Below are 13,577 nucleotides of genomic sequence, written 5' to 3'. Positions count from 1 at the left end.
AAGTGAAGGCCCTCTCTTCTCAGTCAATCCAAGCTGCTCTCACTACCACCAGTTCTACTGCTAACTGCCAGCACTGTCCATCCCAAAGGGTTATGGTCAGTCCTCAAAAACATGTTCTTCATATCACGCAAGAGTGTGCTAATTCTAAACATAAGGCCAGTTAATTGTGTGACATCTAATGCTGAGGGGAGACTTTCAACAAGCAGAAGAGAGCCAAAAGCACAGGTTTTAATAATACATTTAAATCTGTTTTTATTAGTTAAAATATAGTTTGAGAAACACTTTTACTTTAACTCTTCTAGCTTCATCATGTTTTGTAAACACAAAAAACTCCCAAACAATGTTTTCTTTTTAAGGTAACTTACCTCGCAGAGAAGAAGTCACTCTTGTGGCATGAGTGCTGAACCATCTATTAAACAGGAATTAGCAACTATTCAGACTGTATAAGCCATAATAAGAATTTAAAATAATTTAAGTTGGTTTTAGTTACAGGGAGTTGATTTTAGAGAAAAAGATTTGACAGAATTGGGGGAGAGGGATGAAAGTATGGGAAAAGAATTATAATAATATAAGTTGATCTCAAAGTGCTTCAAAAATGTTAATGTATTTATCCTTACAAGTATCAGAGGGATAGCCTGAATCTGCCAGAGCATGTTAGTCTGAATCTGCAAAAGCGGCAAGGAGTCCTGTGGCACCTTATAGACTAACAGAAGCGTTGGAGCATAAGCTTTCGTGGGCAAAGACCCACTTCGTCAGATACATGCATTTGACGAAGTGGGCCTTTGCCCACGAAAGCTTATGCTCCAACACTTCTGTTAGTCTATTAGGTGCCACAGGACTCCTTACACCTTTTATCCTTACAAACACCTCTAAGAGGCAAGGAAATACTGTTGATCCCCTATTTTACAGATGAGGAACTGAGGCACTAAGAGGATAAATGACTTGCCCAGGGTTGCATAGGAGAATATTGTACTGTAACAGTACTATAAAAAAAAAAAACATTTGGAAGTAAAATATTTACTCAGGAAGAAGAACTTCACATGGTGCAGTTATACCAAAATAGTTTTAGTGAAATGATCATTCCACTATAGCTATGGCTGTCAATTTCCCCGGTAGATAAGCATGGAAGCATACAAATTCACTTTTTAAAATAAAAAGCATAAAAAAAATCAATTTTTTTTTTTAATTACACAAAATTATATCTTCAAAGACAAACATGCTTTGAAACAACAAAATGTTCACACTGCATTTTATGTGGACTAATCAGTTGCTGACGCAGCCACCTGAGTTACAGAACAGTACCAATACAAACTAGGGCTTGAAAAGTTTGTCCTAATTCCATCGTTACATTGCAGCATGTTCCTTCAATTATTTACAAGTTAATCTTTTTAAGAATGAGGCTTTTCCTAACAATTCATTCTTTCATTGTAATCCTGGCTGCAAGCTCTCAAGCACATCAATTTAACAGGGTTTTTGTTCTATCGCACTTTTTTAAACATTCAAATATCTTTAATGCTATTGGAGAGTACAGCTAGTGTGCAGCTTGCATTTCCCTACAATCACTGAAAATTCAAAACTACAGAATGGAACCAAAAGAAAAATTAGGCTATTTCTTATGGGCCTTTGCTTAGGAGGGGATGCACTTCAACTCAAATCACTCACATTTTCAGATCGAAAGAAACAGTTTTAACTTTTTCTAGGGCTGCAGTGACTAAGGATATTAAGAGGCAGGTATTTGGATAATCGTGTAGTCAATACAATTTGTATCGACTACACGACTAGTCAATAAGGCAAGGCACTCAGAAGGAGCTACCCCCGCACAGCTTTGCAATTTAAGTGTAGCGAGAGCCAGGTGTGCAAGCAGCCTACTGCAGAGCCGCCGCAACAGGGGTAGCTCCTGGACCCGGAGTGAGCCGGGACTATGCCAGGCTTGGTCCAGTGGCCTCTGTCTGCAGGGGATTCCAGGGGCAGCTGGGGACCCCTATAGTCAAGGGCTGCTGCAGAGCAGCCGCTTTTCGCGGCCAGCCTAGGATGCTGTAGACAGGAGCTGCTGCTGGAGCAGACTCTGTTCACAGCCCCCGGGGCTGGCCATGAATAGAGACTGCTCTGCCAGCAGCCTCCCCTGCCCCTTTCCTCCCGCCCCCTGATAAGAGGCAGCAGTACAGGGAGAGAGGCAAGCAGCACTGCAGTGCTGGGAGAACCAGTTTTTAAGCCGACTTCCCTCAACACCAGCTCCTGCTCCCCATCTCCCTGGCTGCCTCTGATATATATAGGCAGCAAGGCAGGGAGGAAATGCGAATAATCAACTCAACTATCCGATAATCCTAGGCTTATCCGGTAGTTGACTAATCGATTACTTTTTTACATCCCTAACAGTGAGAAAAGTTCAATAGGAAATGTAGCTTCTTCACCATGCAATTAATTCCTACTTATAAACAATGCATACGTGCAATTTTAAAAAAAGACACAGAGAAAAGACTGGCCTTGAAAAGCAAAGAATACTTGATAACAGCATGCTGGCTCCTGACATACTTTTGTTCAGGACATCACTCCCAATTTCTGCTACAAAAATTCCTATTTCCATTAATTCTTTGCTGAGGCACAAAAGCCCTATACAAAGATTAGGCATTGCAAAATACGCATTTTATCTTGCTTGCTTTTTTCTCTGTGATGGACAATACCAATAACCCCATCAAACCTTCAGCATACAAAAACGGTGTACGACTAGAGTCCAATTACAACCTTTTGTTTTTAAATCCAGGACTTCGTCCTACCAAGAAAAACAAATCAAATTTAACAGGAAAATCAAAAATTGAAGCTCCTAATGAGCCAATGATCTCCATCTGTGCTAGTCTTCCCAGACAGAAGATCAGCCTTAAGTAGGTGCACTTTGTTAAGCATGTGAAAAACAGAACTACTAAGAAAATGCTTTATTTTATTTAAAAATCCTTTCTTCCATCGCCCCCTTTTGCAGATAGCTTTTCCTACTACTACTTCGCTCTCACAAGAATGATAAGTTACTTCCAACAATTTGAAAGAACTCATCAGTTCAGTATAAAGCAACTTTAAGCATATAGCTCCTCAAGGTGAGAGCAACAGGGGGAAAATATTTCATAATGAGACAAAGAAATATAGAAAGAAAAGCAAAAAAGTTAACTCAATCTAGAATAAGAGAAGCATCACTCACAGCACAGAATGATAGCATGACTACCTGCAAAAGTAAGCGTGGAAAAAGTTCACACCCAGTTTGATTTTCAAAAACTTTAAAGCACACATTTTTTTCTGAAACTAGAACTTGTAGTAAGTGCATGCCTTATCTCTGCTCTGCTTTTTAAGGGCTTCAGCTCTATTTCCTCTTTCCATTTCCAGCATGAGGACCACACCACATTACTGAATGTGCATTCTTATACTTTACTTTCCAATCAGCATTGAACTAACCAGGCCATCCACAAATGTTGCTAAGACCTAAAAAATCCTAGTACAGGCAGTCCCCGGGTTACAGACAAGATAGGGACCGTAGGTTTGTTCTTAAGTTGAATTTGTATGTAAGTCGGAACTGGTGTCCAAATTCAGTAGCTGTTGAAACTGACCAGCAGCGGCTGAATCGGACACGCCTGGGGCAGAGCAGCTGGAGTGCTGCTGGGTTGGTCTGGTAGCGCCGACCCTTGGCGCTACTGGACCAACCCGGCTGCACCCCAGCTGCTCTACCCCAGGTGTCCCCAAGTCAGCCGCTGCTGAAACTGATCAGCAGCTGATTCCAGGAAGCCAGGGGCAGAGCAGCTCTCCCTCAGGCTTCCTGTAGTCAACTGCTGGTCAGTTTCAGCAGCGGCTGACTTGGGGACGCCTGGGGCAGATCAGCTGGGGTGCTGCAGGGTTGGTCCAGTAGCGCCACACCTCGGTGCTGTAGGATCAACCCGCCAGCCCCCCAGCTGCTCTACCCCAGGCGTTGGCGAGAAAAGCCTGGTCTGCCGGGGGGGGGGGGGGGCACTAGCTGCTCCCCCTCCCCCCCCCCCCCCCCAGCAGACCAGGGAGACGCAGAGCGGCTTTTTTTGCCACGGAGGACACGGGCAGCAGGACCACCGAGACGCGCCGCAGTCCCGCCGCCCACATCCTCCACGGAGAGAAAAGCCTGGTCTGCTTGGGGGGAGGGGGGGGTGAACTAGCTGCACCCCCCCCCCCCCAGCAGACCAGGGAGACGCGGAGCAGCTTTTCTCGCCGCGGAGGACGCGGGTGGCGGGAATGCCGCGACGCGCCGTGGTCCCCCCACCCGCGTCCTCCGCGGCAAGAAAAGCCGCTCCGCATCTCCCTGGTCTGATGGGGGGGGGAGGTACTAGCTCTGTGTCTTCCTGGTCTGCTGGGGGGAAGCGCCCCCCGCGCTGCCAGAGGCGGCGACAGTGGGGAAGGCACCCCGCACTAGCTGCGCCCCCCCCCCCCCTCAGTTCGTAACTAGGGGTCCGACTTAAGTCGGACTGACGTGACCCGGGGACTGCCTGTATACATTAAGTGTGGAATTTTTCTGCCTGAAGCTCAATAGCAGTTCTCCAGTTTCACCCTTAATGCAGTTCGAATCTCCAGCTTGAAACTAAAATCTCCATAACAAGTCCATCCTACTTTGTAGTGTCTATGACAGATTCATATTCTGAATAACATAAGCTTTCATTTTTCTTAAAAAACAAAACAAAAAAAACACTGTGAATGAAGTCTACCAACAGCTCTGAGAATTATCAACTACTCCACTCATTCCAATTGAGTCTGAATCCTAATAATGACATTAATAACCAACATCTCAACAAGTAAGAATTGGTCAAATGTATGCACAAAATGGTCAAAAGAATTAACTATAGTCCTAAAAATGACCTGCTTCATTCCCTACCATTACCAATTGAGCCAAATGGGCAACAACTTCATAAAATAGCTGAACTAATAATTATTAAAGATTATCATTCTATGACAGGAAATGAAGTGAGGTTGTGAGGGATATATTGGAAGTTGCTCCAATTGAAGACAACTGAAGGAGACTAGGCAACATTAGTATGCACATGTCCAATAAGAGACTTGAGAAATATATTGGTAGGATAGCAACCATCATGTAAAGTAGAGGCCAAAGACTTGGTACATGAACTAGACAATCAACAGACTTTAGGGAGATCAATCTGCGTAACATCCAGGCATACAATCATGAGTTTTGGAAAAAAGCTATAAAAGTTACCAACCCCAAATACAGAAGTGACAAGAAAGAAGACAGTGGTGATTATATCAAGATTACATGCTATGTCTGATCTTTGGGCAAACCTCTCCTTGACATTAAGGCTATCGCTCTAATGTCATAATCCCAGCTCAGACCACATTCAAAAATTACAATTTAGCGCTCTCCACAGAATTAAATCGACATTTGTATTATAGAGTAATACCATCCCATTTACATAAAAGTAAATACCTCTTTTGGGTGGGCTGAATGGAAAGACTCTCAAATCGCTGTCTTACACAATAGCAACTTTTTCCATTAGCAGGGAAGTTATGCTAATGTTAACTTCAAGGAACATTAACAAGAGTGGCTCTTACTGACTAAAAAGAAGCTAAAGACTGTGTTCTCCATGTAATCATTTCTTAAAATGAAGTCAGATCAGATATGCCCCAAAATTACAAAACCTAAGATCAATAGAAGTGTTTCCATTTTATTTTTAAATTTCATTTTTAATAAAAGCATGTAAACATTCTTGGCAGCATTTGCAACAAACCAGCACTGTGCTAGGGCACAGGGATGCAAGTACAAAGTGGACTAATTATTTTCCACTTTGCAACCATAGAGAAAGTCATAAGATAAACCAACAGCATAATCACCCTACTGAAGAGCAAGTGAGATATTTAGAAATCTGTTTCAGTAATCTACTATATAACTTGCAATAGAGATAGTCTTTTCCTTTTTTTAATAATAGAACCAACCATCCTAAGAATCAATATGTTCTCTGAAACACTTACTGAACAGCCATTTAAACTACAGAAATTACAGTTTTTAGACTAAATGCTTTTTCTCCATTTCTTTACATATTTTACAAATTAATTCCAGCATAACTATTTCAATTGACAACAGTTTCAGAGCCTGAGAGCTAGTGCACATTACACAATCCTACTAGTGGCTCAGTGGCTTCCGCAAGTTTAGTTGACTCTCTCATGGAAAGCCATAAAAAAAAAAACTGGTTTTGATCAAGAGTCACGTAACTCTGTTCCTCAAATGTTAATCTGAACACATGTTGTATTGGGGCCATATATAGGTTATAACCATTAATAGTGTTCAAGAGCTTTAAAGTGTGTATTTGAAAATATTGTTCATATCAAACTAATAATTCATTTACTTACTAAATATGTATCCCTTCAGTATCTCTCTCAAATGTAGCGACTACCTCTATTCAGAAACAATCCTTTCAAAAAACAAACTTTACAGCACAAATGGTAACCATTTCTTGACTAGAATCCATTGATATTTCTACTATAAATGTTTCATTCATTTTAATAGCAAACACTAAATATGGAAAAAGGGAAGCGCAATGAAGACAGATCAGTGAATAGCTAAAACCACTGTTTGTGTATTCATTCTTTCTTTCCAGTGTTTGGTTTCAAGAACCAATGGCACTTCAATAATGCAAAGTTTTAAGAGGAACCACAAGAGAACTTACTGATTACCTTTCAGATTCAGAAAAGAATTAAAACTTGGCGTGTAAAGCAACATCAATAAGTCTGCTCAAACTGAAAACTACAAACTTCAGTTATGGCTGCAGCAGAGATAGTTTGTTTATTGGTAATATATTCGTGTACCAACATTAACTCTGCAACTTTTTGAACCAGAGGAGAAATCATTGCCCAGTATAACAGAAAAGGAAGGCAAGAAGGGGAGCAGTGACAACTCCTACTTTCAAGACAAAAAAAGTGGCATAGGCTTACTACCTCTTAAAATGTGACTCCATATAAACAATGTCATAGTCACTTACAATTGTGTCTCAAACAGGAAATGGGACTTATTAAATGATATGGGCATATCTGACATTCAGCAAAAGATGGAGGACCATCATGAAGTTTCTTTTCAGCTGTTGCTCTTGTTTTTTTCCCCTTTCCTTTTTTTAAAAATAAAGGAAACCCTGTATTTATAAGGGTACAGATATGATGCTGTTGCTGACATGGGAGAAATTATCTTGAATAACTCAATTTACAGAATAAAATGTAATTTATACCTGAAGTTGTATTTACCTTTAAATAATTTCCCATTCAAAAATGAAATCCAAATAGTTTAGGTTGAAATACACAAGCAGCCCTGGTAATGAAGAGCTTATGTTAATGTATTCTTAAGATGAAAATCAGCTACTACCAAATACTGTCAGCGTGCAAGAAATGCCTATGAGATACTCATAAATACTGGAGGAAAAAGGCTGACAAAAGCTGAAACAGCTACCATAAGTAGGGCCATGGATGCAAATACCTGTGGATATCCACACATTTGCTGAGTTCTAGATACAGTACAACATTTGTATCCGCATCTTTATCTGCAAAAAAGTTAGAAGCTGATAATTGCATTGCACGGATGTGTATACCCATGGATTTGCAAGGCTCTAATCATAAGGGCAAAAATCCACAATTGCACAAATCCAGTCAGGATGTAACTAATTTTCTTTAATAAATATATAAACACAATGGCACCCTCCACCACCATACAACTTATCTACTCAGAAGAGCTAACAGGATGAAATGACAACACCGTAGGCACAACTTGTGTTGCAAAAGTAACACTACGTATATTAAAGTAACTCTATGGTTACCAAGGAAACATGTTCATTCAATAGATAAGGTGGAGAACATCTTACATTGTACAAGAAATTACCTCACCTCATCTCTCTAATATCCTGAGACCTGCACAGCTACAACTACACTGCGTACTGTCATTCAAAGCTTTTCCAGTACATTTAGCACTCCTTAAAAGTTATACAAGTTGAACCTCCCTGGTCCAGCACCTTCAGGACTGGAGTCTGAACTAAGGAATTTGCCAGACCAGGGGAGGTCAGTGTCTGGACCATCCCAGGACTCTCCTCCTGGCTGCTTCACCAGGAGAACCCAGAGGCCTGACCAGCTCCGGCCCCACCTACCTGATTCTGCTGCCCCCATCCCATTCGTGGGGCTTCCCACCCCCAGCCCTGCACAGGGCAGCAGCCGCTCCAGAGTTCCCCGCCCCAGTCCCCCGGGGGGCTCCAGTCTCTCCCTGAGCTCCTCTACCCCCGGGCCACTGGCCCTGCTGGCCGCCATCTACCAGAGGAGCTCTGCTCCCAGCCGCTCTCAACCCCTGCAGCAAGGGCTCTTTGGTCTAGCAACATCTGTGGGCCTGCTGGACCATAGATGTTGCCGAACCAGAGAGTCCTGAATGAGAGAGGTTCAACCTGTATAACTTTTTCACGTGAAGTTTCATGCGGGCCAGAAAGGGAAATTTTGGAAAAAAAAGATTCAGAAAATAGTGGTTAGCTGTTTTGAAGAGGGTGGGAACAACTACTTTTTACAAGTTTTGGAACATTTAGAAATATTTGTATGTCACACTTCAATCTAAAACAATTATTTGGATTTCAAATCTACATAATTTGGACGTGCATGCATGCAGTCACCAAAGAACACATCTTGTAAAATGCAGAAAACATGTAGGCCAACAAATAAAGCAGAATTAGAAATAAGTGAAAAAGGTATGATGTATGCCAGCTCCTTTGCTCAGTTATTCAGTGCCAGAGATGCACATGTTCTGCCCTGCTGCCACTTGGATAAAATGAGATTGCTGGGGGGCGGGGGAACCTTCTACTTCAGAAGCAGCCATTTAACCTAGTCCATGAACAGTCTTCTAAGTCCCCCTCTCCCCACAATTTATATAAAAGGTGACATCTTAGAATCTGCTGGTCCCTAGTGGATTTTCAAATTTTACAAGCTTTCAAGCGAGCAGTGTAGCTTGAGGCAGTGGTTTTCAAACTTTTTTTTCTCTTGACCCAGTTGAAGAAAATTATTGATGCCCATCACCCAACATAATTTGTTTGGAGTGTGGTCTCCTGAGTGAGGATGAGAGCTTTGGGGTATAGAAGGAAGCTCCAGCTTTTAGAGGGGGATGTCAGGGGTGACACAGAAGGAGCTTACCTTGAGTGGCTTCTGGTCAGTGATGCAGTGGGGGTACTAAGGCAGACTTCCTCTCTCTCCCAGAAGCAACCAACAGCAGGTCCCCAATCAATGGGAGTTCGGAGTTAGTGTTCGGGACAGTGTACGTGCGCTTTCCCTCCTCCCCCCCACACACACACTATCTAGGAGCCAGGCATGCTGCCAGCTGCTTCCAGGGTGCAGCAGTCTGCAGTGCCAGGACAGGCAATGTTTCCTGCCTTGGCACCTCCAATGGGCACCTGATGACTCTGCAGCAGTGAGATCCAGTGCCTGACAATCCATGACCCAATACTCGGTTGCAACCCATTGTTTGAAAACCACTGATTTAGGGAACATAGTCCCAGCCTATGTGAAAATCAAAATGAAATAAACATGTTTGTTTACATTATCATTGGATTCAAATAAGCATTTATGAACTACATTAGTCTGTTTGAACTAGGGATGTTAAATATCGGTTAATTGAATAGTCGAGTAACCTCATGAATTCTTATTGGTTCCTCAACTAGTCTATAGTCCCCGGAGGGGGCCGGCAGCCAGTGAGGACCCAGTGTGTCACTGAGGAGCCCCTGCCATGCTGCATTGCTGCCTCTGATACAGAGCAGTGTGCCAGGTGGGAGCTGATCCTTGAGGGGAGCCAGTTTAAAAAACTAGCTCACCTTGCGGACTGGCTGCCTGTTGCCCCACACTGCTGCCTCTCATATAGGAACTAAGCCAGGCTGCCTGCCTGCCTCCTAATACACTTCAAAAGCAGAGACGCAGCGGGGGTTAATCCGGGATTCGGCATGAGCCAGGACTGAGCTGGGCTGCTGGCCAGCCTCCTAAAAAAATTACTGGCAAGGGCGGCGGGAGGGGGGGGAATATGTGTAGTCTATAGCATTAACCTATGTGCTTTTGCTTATCGGTTAATCGACTATACTATTACATCCCTAGTTTGAACTTAAAAATTTAAGAAGTTACATGAACGCAACACTACAGACAAGAATGTAAACACACAATCATGCCACTAAGAGTTATGGTACCCACAAAAACCATGATGTAGCCATCTTTGTGCATCTGAAACCCCAACCATGACATTTCATCAATTTGATCTAGCCAGCTACCTTGAGCAGGCTAGGACTATGTTCCCTAAGCCAGCAGTTTTCATACTGCACTGGGTCTCATTGCTGCAGGGGGATTAGGTGACCAGTGGGCGTGCTAAAACAGGCTTCCTGCCTGTCTTGGCACTGCACATTGTGCTGCACCCCAGAAGCAGCTGGCAGCAGGGTCAGCTGCTAGATAGAGTGGAGGTGGGAGACAAGAGTGCACAGGGCTCCGTGCACGGGCCCTGCCCCAAACCCTAACTCCACACTGCCATTGGCTAGGAACCTGCTGCTCGCTGTTTCTAGGGCGCAGCGTTGTCTGCAGTGTCAGGAGAGACAGGAAACTTGCCTTAGCATCCCCGTTGCGCCACTGAAGGTAAGCCCCCCTGTCGCACATACCCTAGCTAAGTTTCAGGACAGATGATACACAGGCAAAGGCAGTGGTGGTACTGTGTAGCATAGACACTGTAGGTACAGCGTGGTATGGGCTCGAGACACATACACTAAGGTAGGCCTGTGCCAGGAAGTCACAGATGTAAGAAAGGTTACAAAAAGCTCTCTTAAAAGGGAGCTGCTACCAGTAGCAGGCCTGTTATCACTTTCCCACGATCACAAGGGCAGGAAGGTAGCAGTTTCTTCACGCTGGAATGGGGGGGGGGGTGCAAAGTAGAGCAAAAGGTGAGGAAGGCGATGCACTAAATCCAATTCACAGCAAAGCCTTTCCTCACACGCAGCGCAAACATGCTAAGAACGGCCTGAGGCAGGCTCCTCTTCCAGCTGAACGCGGCTTGGCACCTCTTGCAACCTCCCCCCGCCCGCGCCTCAGCCGGCAGGAAACCCTGGCTTTGTGCAAGGCGCCCCGCCAGCTGCCGTCCTCGCTCAGCTCGCGCCCAGGGTGACAGCGGGGCAACCCAAAGCCTGCAGGGGAGGATGTTTCCCCTGCCCCGCATCACACGGCGCTTAGCAACACTCCGCTTTAGGCAGCGCCGATTACTGCCCCTGCAAAACCCCGCTCTTGGGTCTGCAACCAAATGGGGCTCCTGCCCCGCCGGCCCCTCCTCCCTTCCCGCTCACTTTTGGTTGCAGCGATGAGATTCTTCCCATCCTTCAGCAGCTCCTTGATGAACTTGTTGGTTTTCTCCAGTTCAGCCTCGTGGGCTCGGATCCTCTCCCTGAACCAGGGGCTATCCAGATAGCAATCGCTGAACTCCAGCGGCTGCAGTCCCATGGCTGCTGCCGCTACACCAGCCGCTCAGCTCCTAGCAAATCCCTCTTCACCAAGCAGCAGCAGCCTCCAGAGCCGATCCTCCGGAGAGCGGCCCGCGGTGCCTCCCAGCTGCAGCCAGCGATTCCCCCAGGTGAACAGGCAGCTGGCACGCTCCGACCACGGCATGGGAGGCGGGCCCGAGGCCAGCCGCTCCCTGGACTGGGGACTCTTGCAGCAAAGGGCGGGAAGGGGGCGAGCGGCAACTACCCCGAGAGCTTCATCAGCTCAGCGCCGCCCGGCAGCGCCTGGGGCAGCCTCCCGCCGTGGGAGCAGCTGGGAGGGCTAAGCGCGGAGACACTGCCCAGCTCCCGGCAGCCTCCGCCACAGGCAGCTTCGGCATCCCAGCCCCGCCCCGCTTCCAGCTCCACCCTGCCAACTCCCCGCCCAGCTCCGGTCTCTCCACCCGCCGGCGTAGGGCGCCTTGCCCGCTCCCAGCTGCTGCGCTTCCAAACTCCAGGCGCCGCGCTGCGTGATTAGCCACGCGTGAAACTGCCGGAGAGGGGCGGGAGGGGCGCTTGGCGGCGGGCTGGGTTGGGTGGTGCCCGGGACTTGAATGGCTGCCGCCCTCAGCTAGCACTGAACCAGCTAAGCTGTGTGGCCACTATCGCCCGTTCCACACTCAGCGGTAGGTTGCGCACACTACAGCCTGTTGGCTGGCCTGCTCCGCTCTCAACTCCCAGCACCCCCTGACCCACTAAAGGAGAACAGGACTGCCGCCTCCTCTCCGCCCTGGGGCACTTCCTGCCCCGAAACCGGCTTGGGTCTGTCTGCAGTCCACAGAGGGTAAATGGTGCTGGGATTAGAAGATAAGAACGGCCGTACTGGGTCAGACCAAAGGTCCATCTAGCCCAGTATCCTGTCTGCCGACAGTGGCCAGCACCAGCTTCCCCAGAAAGGGTGGACCGAAGACAATGATCAAGCGATTTGTCTCCTGCCATCCCTCTCCAGCCTCTGACAAACAGAGGCCAAGGACACCATTTTATCCCCTGGCTAATAGCCTTTTATGGACCTTGCAAAGTTTGTGGCAAGGGTAGCTGGGTCTCAGAGTTTGTTAAAAATATATAGTATCATGAGCTTTTGTGAGCAAAACTGGCTTCCTCTGATGGGAGGGGGGGAACCTCACAACATAAAAAGAAAGGAGAGGGGAAGAAAAAATACCTGTCAATTGTAATGTTAGTGCTAGTGAGGCTAACTGAGTGGGTTGGAAGTGTCCCATCCTTCTTGTGAATCTCTAAAATGCCACAAGATTACTCCCTTCTTGTTGTTGTTGTTTTTTAAGTTACAGACTAACAGAGCTACCCCTCTGAAAGTTTGTTCAGGAAGGTTCCCTTTACTCCACATTTCTCTGCCTTTCTGGGACTTTGCACTGAAGTAACTGGAACTCTTAACCAAGGCTTGGAAAGTGAGAAATACTTTGGTGATATAAACCACAAAATGCATGTTATGGCCTTGATTCACACTTAAGTCCTTCCATTTCAAATTCCTATTTAAGTATATGATTCTTGGGAGCAAATACTGAAGCACCTCATCGCTCAAGAGGACATCTGTATTTGGCTTTCATCTTGATTTGGGGGAGGGGTTGGGTTTTTTTCAGTATGTTAGAACTTCATGAACCCGTGAAATCTATGAAGTGAAATAGCTCTGACAGTACAATAACTGGATGTACTCACTTAGATGCCAAGAACTCTGTCTATTCTATTTATTACAAATTATACTTACAAGGACTTAATTCCTGATTTTAAGGGATATTTTTAGATGGAGCCAAGTAAAGAAGTATGCAATTTGTCCAGGGATATTGTGGACAGTAGGTTTTGTTTATTTTGTTTTGCTTGTTTATGCCATCCTTTTATAAAGGGTCTCCTTCAGGTATTTCATTTTGAGTTTACATCAGGGCCATAGCATAGGATTTGGTTAACAATCTGATCTTCTTACATCTGTTGCAAATAAGATGCAGTACAGGCTGTCTTTGTAAAAGATAATGTTGAAATACTTTCACAGAAGATGAGCATAAAAAGATTACAAAGGAATTCTGGAAGCTCTCAAGTGATCAACTCATCACC

General features: G+C 45.4%; 1 protein-coding gene across 7 annotated transcripts in view; it reads right to left on the bottom strand.

The window, feature by feature from the left end:
• ARHGAP10 (Rho GTPase activating protein 10) overlaps positions 1-11,987 on the bottom strand; it is a 270,200-nt gene extending 258,213 nt beyond the window's left edge. For 2 of the 7 annotated variants that reach the window (XR_012904148.1, XM_075930013.1), the window contains exon 1: positions 11,325-11,987. Coding sequence is in view for 6 of the 7 variants with exons in the window: in XM_075930013.1 (XP_075786128.1) it covers positions 11,325-11,478 (154 nt within the window). In the remaining variant the exon portion in view is untranslated. The remainder of the gene's footprint in view (positions 1-11,324) is intronic. The other 5 variants (XM_075930008.1, XM_075930007.1, XM_075930011.1 and 2 more) reach the window with 5 other exon arrangements.
• Positions 11,988-13,577: the final 1,590 nt, after the last annotated feature.

Source organism: Pelodiscus sinensis, chromosome 5 (assembly GCF_049634645.1).
Source record: "Pelodiscus sinensis isolate JC-2024 chromosome 5, ASM4963464v1, whole genome shotgun sequence".
Taxonomy (NCBI): domain Eukaryota; kingdom Metazoa; phylum Chordata; order Testudines; family Trionychidae; genus Pelodiscus; species Pelodiscus sinensis.
Note: the sequence above shows the minus strand (reverse complement) of the source record. Positions and strands in the feature narration are given on the sequence as shown.